The sequence below is a fragment of the Lathyrus oleraceus genome, chromosome 6 (genome assembly GCF_024323335.1).
Source record: "Lathyrus oleraceus cultivar Zhongwan6 chromosome 6, CAAS_Psat_ZW6_1.0, whole genome shotgun sequence".
NCBI lineage: Eukaryota > Viridiplantae > Streptophyta > Magnoliopsida > Fabales > Fabaceae > Lathyrus > Lathyrus oleraceus.
The window spans coordinates 435490779-435506261 of record NC_066584.1 but is presented as its reverse complement, the minus strand read 5'-3'; the positions used below and the strand labels follow the sequence as shown (position 1 = coordinate 435506261).

The following is a 15483-nucleotide window of genomic DNA, read 5'->3' as shown; positions in this document are numbered from 1 at the left end:
ATGTTCTTCAAAGCAATGATTCATTCTCTATTAATTTATATTGCAAAATATCAAATTTGTTGAGAAATTGAATCATCTTCATCGTTCTCATCATAATAATCTTCATCATTGATTAAAATATTGATGATGATGATAGCGATGGCGATGATTTCGAATTAGTCAACATATTGATGCTTTGTAAAATAAATTAGGAATGAACCGTTGTTTTGAATAACTCGGGGCATTGAATCAAATACTACGTGTTAAGAAGCAAGTGATGAATTACGATATGAATGCAATTTGAAAAAAAGTGGTTCGTTTAAGTTGTTTTTCAAGAATAATTTATTTTTTCAAATTATTATCTTCTACATCAATTTTAATGGTTGTATATGTTTAGTGAGGTGTAAGGAAAAACAAGGAATCTACATATTTTATAATAAACTCAAGGTACTTTTCACAACGGTTATCTTCTGTAACCGTGGTGAAATGTTTATTATATTCCAAAATAAATTGTTGTTGCGGCTGAGTTTTGAATCCATGACCTAAATATATATCACAACAGTTGTTTAGTATAACCGTTGTGATAGGTAGCGCACTACCTAGCTTATAACCACAGTCACACGTCCGTTGTGGAAACCACCATAAATACCATACACGCTACCTAACAACAGATGTGAAACCATCATTATATGTGTTTTACAACCGTAATTAAATGTATTTTTCGTAGTAGTGAGTACACCAATGGAAGGATACCGTACTCCTCAACTATCCCCTTCACCTACGGTGGCATCTCGATATTAGAGAACTTCTTTAGCTTCAACCCATGAGTGGACACCTTAAGCGGAGTACAATCCTGTAACAAACAAAGTAAAAAACTTAAGTTAATTTTAAAGTATCATTAATAAATAAAGTCACATCATCGACATATAATATACATACTTCTCTCTGCCATAATCTGAATGCCACATGATCCACATATCCTGTGAGAATAAAACATACACTGAGCCCATCACAGAACCCTCCATCCGTGTGTATAGACATGTCTGTCAAAGCAGGAGCAGTGACATCCGAAAAAATATGTGCATTTTTGCCACATTTAAAAAAAATCCGATTAAACATATGAATTTTTTCGAAAAAATTTCAAAATGCAAAAAAAAAAACATTATATTTTTACCGAATATTTTTAACCATTTGGTAAAAATTAAAGAAAAATTCAAAAAAGTATTAAAAATGCGGTAAAAACACAAACTTGTCGTTAAACGAATATATTCGGTAGTGTCGATGCAATGTGTGAAAAATTACATAACTATTCAAAAAAGTTGAAATATTTCAATGTTTTTTGTAAATGAAATGTAATATTTTGAAGTTAATATTATAAAAACATAAGAAGTGTAGAGATGCCAAATAAAATTTGGGAGGTGGAGGAAGAAACCTCAAACTTGGAACATGAATAATTTAGTGGCGGCCCACATAGAGTAACATCTAATTTTATATTAAATTTTTATGTTAAGCTAATTAATTATTAAAGTTATTATAAAACCAATTACAATGCGAAGAGTACTTCATCTTTGTAGACCTTATCTATTATGTCGTGCATTTTAAAATTTAGATCTATATATTCTATCACAGTTGATAATTACTTATATAGTTTCATTTATATATTAATTTTTCCATGAATAGATAAACTTACAAATCGATTAATTTGTAACTTAATTGCTTTTAAATATCATTATTTATCCATATATATCAAACGGTGCAACCTTTGACTCCATGTTAATTTTAAAATTCAAGAGAAGTAAGAACAATTTTCTTTTCAACTAACTAACCTCAACGACAGAGTAATCATAACTAACTCTTTAGATTCAATGAACACAAACAATTGAAATCATTAAATTAAACATAGTTATATAGCTAATAGACAGCACATATTGACAATGAAACACATGCTCTCTAGTTATTATCTTGTGGATACACATAGCAATAAGAGTGATGTAAGATTCAAGGAGAGTTAGTTCATGTTTGCATTGATGGCAAGTTTCACAAAAATTAAGGTTGTTTTAAGTGTGAATTTTTCACTTTGTATATTCGATCCAACCCTATAATTCTATTTTTGATTTCTACTAAGCAGAATCACATTTTGATATCATTTTATTAAAATGTTTAGAAGATACAATAGATCAATACTTCATAAAAAAAAATGTCAGATCTCCGTATAATATCCAGAGTGTCAAAAAGACAAAACCAACAAATATTTCATAATCATTAAAAATGAATAGTATATATAAAATATTATGTCTGTGTTTGGTAATGCGGTGAATCACCGCTGTCCCACGTTTTTAAAATTATTTCTACCTTGAATTTGAGAAGTTCGTAAATGTATTTTTTTGCTCACCGAAGATTTTCACCGTGATTTCTTTCATCATCAAACATAGACTTAACTAATTCATAGTCGATGTCGAACTGATCCGTGATGGTTCAACATGCACTTATTGATGAAGTGGTTTCTCTTTTGTAAATGTGAAGAACACAATAAAACAATGGAATCTCATGATGGACCCTACTTAGTTGAACAAACCGTTAAGTGGCCTTGTCTCATCTATGAAACAAACAACTTTATTTTGACATTAAGCAATTTAGGCACCTCTAATACTGATGAAAAATTTCTTATAAATCAAGGTTGAACATTGAAGGACTCTAATGGACTTTTGGCTTTTGGTTTGCATACAAAACCTAATCCTTATTAACTGTCCAAAGACAACCTTGTCTAGGAGCAAACACTGTGACCCTTAACACTAAACAAAATGTGACTATTGTCTAAAATATCACTTTTGGATTATCCTTATCCTCGTGTCTTTTAGAATATACGTAACTTAGAATTTATAATCATTTGCTTTTTCTCTTTCATTGGACAACTTTATTTTTGAATTACCAAGAACAAAAGAAAACAATTTTCTAACACCTCTAAATCTTCTAAACTTGATATGACCCCTCGTCACTAAATCATATCATTTGTCATATTATTTCAAAAGATATTAATGAATAATGTTATATTTTGAAATATCTTGTTATATCAACCTTCCAAAGTGTTATATGGCCCCTCATCTATTAAAAATAACACATTATTGAAAACTACTACTAATTAAACTATTTTAGTTTAACACATAGATTTTTTTTAAAAAAAATTCATCATTTACTAAATTATTAAATTCAATAAAAAAATTACATATAATATCTAGTTCGAACCTAGTCCTGTACACGCAATGATGATAAATCTGCAATTACACGCAATAAATATCTTGTTTCTAATATATATATATATATATATATATATATATATATATATATATATATATATATATATATATATATATATATATATATTATACAGAAAAAAGAGATATGAAATCTTATATATCATCATGTATATACTATATGATATGATTTAGGCCGGTCGATATTAAATGTTATAGCCTCTCCAAAAGTGCCTAAGGACACTAGTACTCATTCAAATGCTATAAAATGCAACACACAACCATTTGTAAAAACCCTCTCTACTATATTCTCCTTGACTCTTTCTCTTTTACACCTTTCAAATCTTCTCCAAACCATTCCATTTCTTGATAGAGAAACTATGTATCATCAAACTTCTAACCTCAATTCAAATCCTGAATATCTACTAGTTTCAATCAAAGACACAAAAGAACCAAACATCAACAACATGATGACCGATCCACTTATCCAAAAAAACACAAACATAGAGAATCCATTTCCATCTATACAAATCCAAAAAACCCATCTTAGAGCTACCTTCAAAGAAGTTATTTCTATATCCAAAATTGCTTTTCCCATGATCTTCACCGGTCTCTTACTATATTGTCGTTCAATGATCTCCATGCTCTTTCTAGGCCACCTCGGCGAACTCGCCTTAGCAGGCGGTTCGTTAGCGGTCGGCTTTGCTAACATTACCGGTTACTCGATCCTCTCCGGCCTCGCCGTTGGAATGGAACCTATCTGTGGACAAGCCTTTGGTGCCAAAAGGTTCACTCTTCTTGGTCTATGCTTACAAAAAACCATTCTCTTGTTACTCTTAACCTCTATCCCCATTTCAATACTTTGGCTTTACACAAAACATATCCTTCTTTTATGCGGCCAAGAAGAATCTATAGCAACACAAGCTCAATCATATCTTCTATATTCCATTCCCGATCTCTTAGCACAATCTTTCTTACACCCTTTAAGAATCTACCTTAGAAGCCAATCCATTACTCTACCTCTAACCCTTTGTGCTACTCTAGCAATTTTTCTTCACATTCCTATAAACTACTTTCTTGTTTCTCACCTCAACATGGGAATCAAAGGTGTTGCCTTAAGTGGGGTATGGACAAATTTCAACCTTGTTGCTTCTTTGATTCTCTACATAGTTTTCTCTGGCACACACAAGAAAACATGGGGTGGTTTCTCATCACAATGTTTCAAACAATGGAAATCACTTCTCAATCTAGCTATACCAAGTTGTCTTTCGGTTTGTCTCGAATGGTGGTGGTACGAAATCATGATTTTGTTATGTGGTTTGTTGATAAATCCAAGAGCAACCGTTGCTTCTATGGGAATCTTGATTCAAACCACTTCATTACTTTACATTTTCCCATCATCAATAAGTTTTAGTGTCTCCACTAGAGTTGGTAACAAACTAGGAGCTCAAAAGCCATCGAAAGCGAAACTTTCCGCCATAGTAGGACTGTCATGTAGCTTCATTCTAGGACTATTTGCTTTGGTGTTTTCCACAATGGTTAGAAACATTTGGGCTAGCATGTTCACTCAAGACAAAGAGATCATCAAAATCACATCTTTGGTTTTACCCTTAATAGGGCTATGTGAGCTTGGAAATTGTCCTCAAACAACAGGCTGTGGGGTGCTAAGAGGAACAGCAAGACCTAAAGTAGGTGCAAATATCAATTTTGGTTCTTTTTACATTGTTGGAATGCCTGTGGCAATTTGGTTAGCTTTTTATGTTGGGTTTGATTTTCAAGGACTGTGGCTTGGGTTGCTTGTGGCTCAAGGTACATGTGCTGTGACTATGTTGGTGGTTTTGAGTCAAACGGATTGGGATTGTGAAGCACTAAGAGCTAAGAAATTAACTGGATTAGGATCAGCAAGTGATGTTAATGTTGTTGATGACAGCAAAGAAGTTGAAGCTGAGAAGTTACTTAAAGCTGAAATTAAGGAAGATTCTTCTTAATCATTAGCTGACTCGGATTATTAAGATAATTAATCAAGGGTCTAACTTTGATTAACACGTTTTTTTTGTAACAAAAAAAACAAGAATTGTTTTTTATTAGGAATTTTTCTTTGTTGTAAGAGGAACAGAGGTAGAGAGAGAGAGAGAAATAGGATGACATTTTCTATTTTTGTATAACTTTAGATCAAAAGTGTGGAATGTGGATGAAAGAATTTTTAACTACTCTTGTGTATATTTTACGTAATTATCTTCAATAGAGTACCATTTTCATGATAATCATTCATTCACAAATGCACGTAATGTGCAAGTATTAATTATTTGGTTATGAATATGTTTTATTAGCATTGTCAAAACAGAGCACTTTTAACTTATTAGCTCTTAGGGTAGATAACTTATAAATTTGTATGATTAAAATATATTTGTTTGATATATTAGACGATACTAACTTTTTGTTATAGTATTAGTTAGCTTTCTTAGTGCTGATAGTTCGGTCAGTTAATTTGTTAACATGTGTTTAGTTAGGTTGTTAAGCCATTTATAATGTAATACTAAAGGTACTTAAGTACCTAATTATTGTTGGAACAATTTAGTTTTCAAAAACAAGGAAGAAGAAGAGTTGAGAGAGAAGTGAGATAAAACTATATTATGATTTTTTTTTTAATTTAAGACGTCATCTCTTTATATATATATATATATATATATATATATATATATATATATATATATATATATATATATTACAAACTGTAATATTTGATCTTTTCAAATAGATGCTCTTATTTCGACAGATATGTTGTATTCGACTTCGACACACAAGTCGAATATAACTTTCCTAAATCACTGAATTATACATTCTATTACGTTTCTAATTCATGTTTTCGAAACTTCTTATCCCAATACTTCTATGCAGCTCATGATGTCTAACTTTCTTCAGGGACTTAATGAGTATGCTCGCTTGTTGCAATTATGACTTGCAATGCTCAAGTTCAACCTTTTTTATTTATTTACTTGATCCCTAAGAAAGTGATACCTCATCTCTGTATGTTAGGTCGATAGATGACTTGTTATCGACAAACACATTCATTTTCTTAGGTTTCATGATCTTGAGCTCTTCGAGCAACATCTCTATCCATGTTGCTTGACATGCTGCATATGATGCAACCATGTATTCAGCTTCACAAGATGATAAAACAATAATGTTTTATTTTCTTTAGCTCCAAGAGATTGGAACACCTCGAATTATGAATATGTAGTATGCAATACTCTTCTTCTCGTCTTGATATCCACTAAAATCTGAATCAGTGTAACCATGTACCTATGCACCTGTGCTGGTATCCTTATGCCTTGGTATCAACACACCACGAAGGATGGTATCTTTTATGTATCTCAACACTCTCTTGAATGCAGTGAGATGACATTCTTGTGACTTCTACATGAATCTGCTCAACAACCCAACACTTTGACAAATATATGGCCTGATGTTGCATACGCATCTTAAGGATCCAATGATTTTCTTGTACAAACTCATCATTTGTATCCTTTCTCAATTTTGCTCCAGTCTCCAATGGTCTGACAACTGCATTACAGTTAGGGGTGACAAAACGGGCCCATCCCGCTGGACATGCCCATTTTGCCCGCACTTTAGTGTGGGGCGGGCCAAGGATTTAGGCCCCCGCCCTCTAATGTGTCCGCCCCGCCCCGCCCCATTTTTTTCGCGGGCTTTTACTGACACGTAAACTTACATAAATTTTTGCATTTTTAGGCTTAAAGAGTGCAGTGCCCACGGGCTTTTCCCGTCCCACCCTCACTTTTTTGCGGGGCGGGCCTAAGATTTAGGCCCACATCCTCAACTATGACCGCCCCGTTTTTCTACGGGATTTTGTGGGGCCGCCCTAAATGGGGCGGGCATGCCCATTTGCCACCCCTAATTACAGTTACTCATCTTGAACTTTTTCAAGATATATTGGGCATACTCCGTCTTTTGTAGAAACACTCCTTCACTCATGTCTTTAAAATCCATCCCTAACAAATATGATAAGTTTCCGAGGTTGGACATTTCAAATTCCTGCATTAGTTTCGACTTGACCCTTTTTATTTTTGCTTCATTTGCACCTGTAATCAGCAAGTCATCTACATATAAGCATATAATGACTCGATTAAGACTGTTTGCTTTGTTGACATACACTTCATGTTCTGAAACACACTTAGTGAAACCTGACTCAATCAGAAAGTTATCTATTCTCTTATTCTATGTCCCCGGGGCTTGCTTCAAACCATAAAGAGTCTTCCTCAATCTGTACACCTTCTGCTCTTACCCCTTGATTTCGAATTCCGGTGGTTGGCTGACATAGACCTTATCTTCCAATGGTCCATTCAGAAATGATGACTTTACATATAGTTGATGTATCTCCATCCCTTGTATGCTACGATCGACATAATTGGTTCCAGCCTTGCAACAGGTGCATATACTTTGTTGAAGTCGATACTAGGTTTTTGCAGAAAACCTCTTGCCACCAGTCTTGCCTTATACTTAACAATTTCACCATTTGGACTTAGCTTTAACTTGTAAACCCACTTTGCATCAATTATCTTCTTGATTGGATTTTCTACAAGCTCTCAGGTATTCTTCTTCTTGATCACCCCGAGTTCTTCTTGCATGGATGCCTACCAATTTGAATCATTCATTACTTGATCCAAATCAATTGGTTTTGATTTAGCCATCATCATCACTTCTTCTATGAAGTCACCATCTGCATCGATTGCTTGATCTAAAAATCTCTCATATCCATCTAGCCTTGTCGATCCAGTTCTTGTTCTAGTCGATATTCTAACATTCTACTTAGGTGGTTCTTCATCTCGATTGGTTGTGACTTTAGTTTATTGATCTTCTTCAAGCACAATTTGTATCTTGATCATGTTGAAGTGGCCCATGAGTCTGATTCCACCCTTTGATTTCTTCCACCAGAACATCCCTACAGATCACTAGTTTTTCATTATTTGGTGAATACAACTTGAATACATTATTCAAATGATAATCTATGAGCACCATAACTTGACTTCGATCATCTAGCTTATTCCTCAATTTTTCAGGTACATGCCAAAAACACATTGATAAAAAATTCTAAGATGACTAACATTTGGCTTTAGTCCCGTCTAAACCTCATTAGATGTCTTCTCGACTATCTTCTTTACTAAACATCTGTTTTAGAATGTATATTATCGTCGAAGCTGCTTCACCCTAAAATCTCTATAAAATTTCTTTAGCTTTCAACATACTCCTGGTCATGTTCAGTATACTTCTATTTCTCCTATCAACTATACCATTATATTGAGATGTATATGGTGCAATTACCTCATGCTCTATACCTTCCTCATTGTAAAATCTTGCAAATTCTCTAGAGGTGTATTCATCTCTACCATTAGTTCTTAGTGTCTTTAGCTTGCATCCATTTTGCTTCTTGACATGTAATTTAAACTTCTTTAACTGTGTGAATACCTCACTCTTTATTTCAATAAGGTAAATCCACATATATCTAGTGAGTTCACCTATGAAGGTTAGGAAATCGAAATTACCTCCATTCGGTCTTACTTCAAAAGGTTCACGCACATCAGTGTGAACAAGCTTTAAATTTTCTCTCGACTTCATGGACAAGTCATGTTTGAATGCTTTTCTAGCTTGCTTTACTTTGCCGGATTTCTCACACACCTGACTTGGTTGCTTTACTTGAGGTAAGCCATACACTATCTTCTTCTAGTATAAAGGTTATGTGGAACGATATTGCTCGTTGTAGTGTGATGAATTTTACTTGGAATTTCGTGAACATTTTAATACAAGATGCATTTAAGGGAGATTGGAGATTAATATGTTATTATAGTTTCCCTGAGAGAAAAAAATGGCGTCAGGTGTGGGATATGATTCGTGAAATTCGTGACATGTCTAATATTCCTTGGTGTATCATCGATGACTTCAATGACCTTCTAACTCAACAAGATAAGCAAGGCATACATCCTCACCCAAACTGGTTGTGTGTTGGTTTCCGTCAGGCTGTGAGCGACTGCAATCTCACAAATATTCCGATTGAGGGGCATCAATTCACTTGGATTAAAAGCAGGGGACCAATCATGTAGTGGAAGAATGTCTGGACCGATCAATGGCAACGATGGATTGGGTGGAGTTATTTTCAAATGTTATGCTTGTCAATCTTATAGCTTCTCATTCGGATCATAGCCCTATTTTTCTTCATTGCGATCCTGGCCAGCAAAAGCGGCAGAAATACGCGTTCAAATTTGAGAATTACTAGTTGAAAGGAGATGGTAGTGAGAATGTTGTTTAGAACAGATGGTTGCACGAGGAGAATCATGATGTTATGCATTGTATAGCCTTATGTGTGGAAGAGCTAGAGAAGTAGAATATAAGGCATTATAGACAAAGAAATATGTTCTAGAAAGACTAAAGGATATCATGGAAAGAAGTCGCAGGAATCAGGATGTGGAATCTCAGTTGCGGTTTCTTGAAGCTCAAAAGGTGTATAATAAGTTGTTGATTAAGGAAGATACATATTAGAAACAAAGAGCTAATATGCATTGGTTACGAGACGGGGATCTTAATACAAAGTTTTTCCATTTATCCGCTAATAAGTGCTAAATTATAGTAATTTTGTGTGTGAATAATTGACACTTATTGACTTGTTTCAATTGATTTTTATGCATAAACCTCAACTTATACATATATATTATATATTTTACGTTATCATGTAAATATCACTTAGTTTGATATTTTTCATCTCTTATTGTAGGTTTTCATGCATAATTGAAGCATTAGAATCAAAGGCAAAAACATGGTTCCAAGCAAGACCCAAAATAACATTTTAGAAGATTTCAAGTTTTTCTGCTTGGGCTTAGCACGACCCTAGCGCACTTAGAAAATAGAGGTAGGGGAAATTTCACTTTTCGTGCTAGGAGCATGCTTTGAGCACGTTTAGTGCACTTGTGCTAGGAGCGGGCTAAGCGCGGTCCTATCACGAGTTATGGCAGTTTGCTATTTTTTATCGTGGCCGCACTAAGCGAGCTCTGCACGGGTTAATGCGATTCCACTTTTCTAGCCCCTATTTATTCATTTGTACATAGATTTTCAGTAATGGTTTTGGGAACTTTTAACCCCAATTCCATCAGAACCATTTTTTGGTTAGGAGAGCTAGAGTATCTTAGAAACAACATTAGAGGTTGCAATCTTGAAGATCCGGAGTGGGATTTGCATCAATCTAGTTGACAGATGGAGAGATTCTTGTTCATTTTCATTCTTCTCTTTATACCTTTCTTGTTGGAATTGTATGTAAGTTTACTTTGATAGTATGTATATTTATTAATCATGGCATTGTATACGATTTATTTTATGAATCTATATTGATGTTATCCTTGTTTACTTGTTTTATCTATTGATTTGGACCGTTATTGAGAAATACTCCTCGAATATGGATCTAGGATAATCATCTATTAAACGTTAAACTCTAGACATAGATTTAGATCTAACATTCACCGTGGGTATCGATTCCTAATGCTTCATATTGTTTAATAGGCTGAGATATCATCGATTAAACAATACGGTAAAACTCTCATCGGTGTTGCAGACATGAACACTGATGTGAGCGATACATGATGATATTGATAAGTGTTTTAGGTTGTGTGCAACTGACTTGTAGATTTGCGTATTATATAGGTGGATGAAATTCATTCCTTACGAGTTCTCTCCGTTACTTTAATTACTTGTGCATATGTTTTACTTTCCGCATCTTTTTACCTTCTGAAATTCTGGTATCAGATATGAGATGTCGAAGGTAATGTCACGACACTAATATCTGAACAATACAAACAGGATAAAGATAAAGAACATTAATGCAAGAGACACAAGCAATTCTTAACCCAGTTCGGTGCAAACTCACCTACGTCTGGGGGCTACCAAGCCAGGAAGGAAATCCACTAAAATAGAATCAGTTCAAAGACTCTCAGTAAACAACACAAGTTACAGCCTTTTTCACCTAATCTCTACCCGTGTGACTTCTACCTAAGAACTCTTAGATATGAGATCCCACTCACTCCCCCTCAATCACACCAGTGATATTAAATAAGAATTACAATGAAAAGAAGACACTCTTCAAAGACACACACTTGATCTTACTTAACAACTTCAATCAAGTAGACACACACTCATGCTTAAAAGCTTTGAGTGACAAATTACAACTAAAAAATCAGACCAATTCAATCATATATGGATGAATTGAATGGCTTACAAGTCACACGACCACACAAGACTTAAACCATTATTCTCTCTGAATATTTCGTTCCTTATTTCTTGTGTATCAAATCAGGTTTTCCATGTCCTTTTTATAGAAGCATTTGGCTGGGCTTGGACATCATAAAACCCTAAAACTATTTTCCATTTAAATCTTCTCATGACAGTTGATTAGATCTCTTTGGAAAATAAGTTAATCACGTTGTAATTACTGATTGATAGCGTGTTTAATTAACTCATCAATCATACACAGATTGCCATTAAAAACGCAATCACATAATACATAACATTCAGACTGAATGTTCTGTATATAGATGTCATGACATCGGGTCTGACATCCTGGAAAAATCCTGCATAATTATATTTTAACCATCCAGCAGGTACATGATATCAGATGTCATGACATTGGGTATGACATCCTGAAACAATCCTGCATGATTATATTTTAAACATCCAACAGGTACATGATATCTTATGTTAAGACATCACATGTGACAACTTGTGAACACTATTGGTTTTACCCAAATTGCTGCCAACACTTAGAACCAACAAACTCCCCCTTTGGCAAATTTTGGCTAAAACATATATCAGTCAATTTGTTCACAAGAATAAATGCATATCAGCAGTTAAGCAACATAACATTAATTAAGCAGCAGCAGAAGCAAACACAATTACTAGCTATAATAGCAACTAGTAATACACACAATAAACATATGGGTATGTCATACCCCAAAATTTGCCCGTTAATCTTGCAAGACATTTTTCAAGGCACTTCAACTCATTTTTCAAAGACATTGATCTGAAAGGAACAAAGACCCAACACACAGGTGGCAAAATCCAGAAAATGACTTAAACTGGCTTGCTCGCTAGGCGAGTCAAATCCTTCGCCTAGCGAACTCTTCGCTGCACCGCTCGCCTAGCGAAGCTTGCGAATACCAGAAATTTTGGGCTTCATTCTGAGCCCATTAGGTCACAAAAAACTATTATAAATACCAAGACCTCATTCAGAAAAAGGGACAGACGGGGACGGACAGAGACAGATACGGAGACAGACAACAAACCCTGGAGGCTAACCAAGAGAATTCAGAGCAACCATAAAGGAAACCTCGAAGGAAACTCATCTGCACAAAGGTTACCTCCGCCCAACTCAATCTGGCACCAACCCTAAGAGTGATCTGCCAATTCAACGTTGCAATTCAATTGCAAACAGGTTTGCCTTACCACTACCGCTTTATGCTCCCAATTTACATGTGACATAATGATTGAATTTATAAATATATCTTAGTTTTTGCATGTGGATTTAAGTATGCATGGATGCCTTGAATGTTTAACCATGTAATTTCTGTAATGGATGCCATAGGGTTTGGAGCTTGTTGAAATCGTACTGTTATTAAACTCAAAACCCGCAGCCGTTCGCTAGCACATCGCTAAGCGAACATGTAGCGAGTGTTCGCCAAGCCTTCGCTAGGCGAGGCAGTAGCGAACATGACAGTCGCTGTTTTTTTTTCTTTTCTGTTCTGTTTTGTGTTTATCTGACATGTCATATCATAATTGTGTATTATTTGCTTGACATTATCACTGCTGCGATTCCTTTGTTCGGTGCAACTATTGATTGCACCCCATTTGGTATTCTGACCTGTTTGCTGAATTTTTGTGAGGGCTCACATACTCCCGGAGAAGGTAGCTTGCTAGGTATTCCACTTTATTTGTGGGATACCCTTGTGGATATTCATCCTAATTACCTAACTGATTATAAATTGTTGCCTTTGAATATATGATCTTGGCCCTCTTTTTGTTGCCTTACGGTATTACGGTCATGTCCCGTGAATATGGGGATACACTTAGCAAAGACCCTTCGATTAAATCATCATGTCACTATAAGATAAATCATAGTCCCTCGGATGTTACCTGCGAATATATGATTGTATCCCTCGATGACCCTCCGTGGTAGCCTACAATTAAATGATGATCGTCCCTTCGAATGCTAAGGTATCCTTACAAATGTTGCCTTCGATGACCAATCGACGACCCTACGATGTCCCTTTACATCCAAAGGATAAGACTACTTACTTCTCAATAGTAAGGACAGTTTTACCCTCCTAAGGATAGGAAATACCTATAAAGACCTTGGTTAGGTATAACTCTTAAATGCTGACTCACAACTTAAAATACTTTTCACACCTCACACTTTGCAAAACATCTATTAGAAAATCACCCCTTGGTATACATTCGTACTAGAATCATTGCCAAGTTACATTTTTCTAAACAACTTTCCAAATTAAACGAGATAAATACTTTGTATACATTCGTACAAGAATCATTACAAAGTTAAACTCTCTTTTCAAAACATTTTCTAAACAGTTCTCAAACACTTTTTCAGACAAGAAAAACATAAGTGATCAAGCAATTAAGAGCCCATGGATAACCATGGATACAAAGGGTGCTAACACCTTCCCTTTGTATAATATACCTCCCGAACCCAAAATCTAATCAAGGTCTTTCCTGTTCTTTTCCGCCTTTCCTTATTGGATAAAAGAAAAGTCGGTGGTGACTCTTGCTATCCGCGACATTTGCTTTCCAAAGCAAAAACACACAAAGTCAGTTCACCGTATGACAGAACTGGCGACTCTGCTGGGGAATAGGATACTTAAAAAGAGAGGTTGCCTTAAAAAAAAATAAAAAAAATAAAAATAAAAATAACAAGATCACTTATTTGAATTGTCTGATTTACTTTTAAGGGATTACTTGGGTATTTTATGCTTGAGTGAAAGATCCTACACCCGGGTCTAGTGTACCTTAGGTAAGTAGCAAGAGATCATCGCGACTATCCGGCGTATACTGGAATGGTTAAAATGATGGCTACGGTTAATGTGACACTTTGGATGTCCTGATGTTCCTCATGTTTACTTGAGGAGAAATTTGACGTCTGCGTGGTGTCATCAAAGCATTAACCAGACCTTTAGAACCCTAATTGACTCATCCTAGCCATTAGAAAGTAGTGAGATAACTGACTTCGGTTCCGACTGGGGTTGGTTGAGACTCGATACTACACTCTTTGAGATTGGACTTTAGGGAAGCTTTGGTCAACCACTTGGTGTTGCACTGAAGTGGACTTAAGGGAAGGTCAATGATTGGAGATCCTTTTAGAACCCGGTTACTATTCTAGGACAGGTTGAACCAACCAAACTTCAGTGGGGAGGGTACTTACCTATGGAACTCATGCAAGCCTTAAAACTTAGGAATGATTGTTGTGTGACTTGCTTGTGCTTGTTATTTACTTAACATCATAACATCATAACATCATAACATCATAACATCATAACATCATAACATCATGACATTGTACTAACCATTTCAAGGACTTAGGGGTTTAACTTTGTTCTGTTAAACAGGCTATGGCTTCCAGGAAGACCATCCGGATCAATCTTGTAGCGACCTCTCCTCAACTCAAGGATTTAGTGTCAGAACTTCCCGATCATGCTCAGTTCATCAAGAAACATGGTTCTCTCCTCAATTTGGTTACCACTGGTTTCAAAGAAGATATGATGAGAGTTCTATTCCAGTTCTTCGATCCTAAACATCATTGCTTCACCTTCCCAGATTATCAGTTGGTACCTACATTAGAAGAATTTTCCAGGCTGCTTGGGATACCTATCCTTGATCAAACACCTTTCAGTGGTTTAGAAAAGATTCCGAAGTCTGAAGAAGTTGCCGCAGCTTTACACATGACAAAGTCCGACATTGAAACCAATTGGGTAACAAGAAGTGGAGTTAAGGGTTTACTTGCCAAATTTTTGATAAATAAGGCCCGAGAATTCTTAAAGGTTATGGATGTCCATGCTTTCGAAGATGTCCTAGCATTACTAATCTATGGTTTGGTGTTATTTCCTAATCCAGGCCAATTCATAGACATGAATGCTATTAAGATATTTCTCACTCATAATCCTGTGCCTACCTTGCTTGGAGACATTTTGCA

At 35.3% G+C, this 15483-nt stretch overlaps 1 protein-coding gene across 1 annotated transcript; it reads left to right on the top strand.

Moving 5' to 3' along the window:
* The first annotated feature begins 3442 nt into the window (after positions 1 to 3442).
* On the top strand, positions 3443 to 5440 carry LOC127097153 (protein DETOXIFICATION 49). The gene has a single exon (XM_051035664.1). The coding sequence runs from the start codon at positions 3611 to 3613 to the stop codon at positions 5216 to 5218; it is 1608 nt and encodes a 535-aa protein (XP_050891621.1). The 5' UTR covers positions 3443 to 3610; the 3' UTR covers positions 5219 to 5440.
* Positions 5441 to 15483: the final 10043 nt, after the last annotated feature.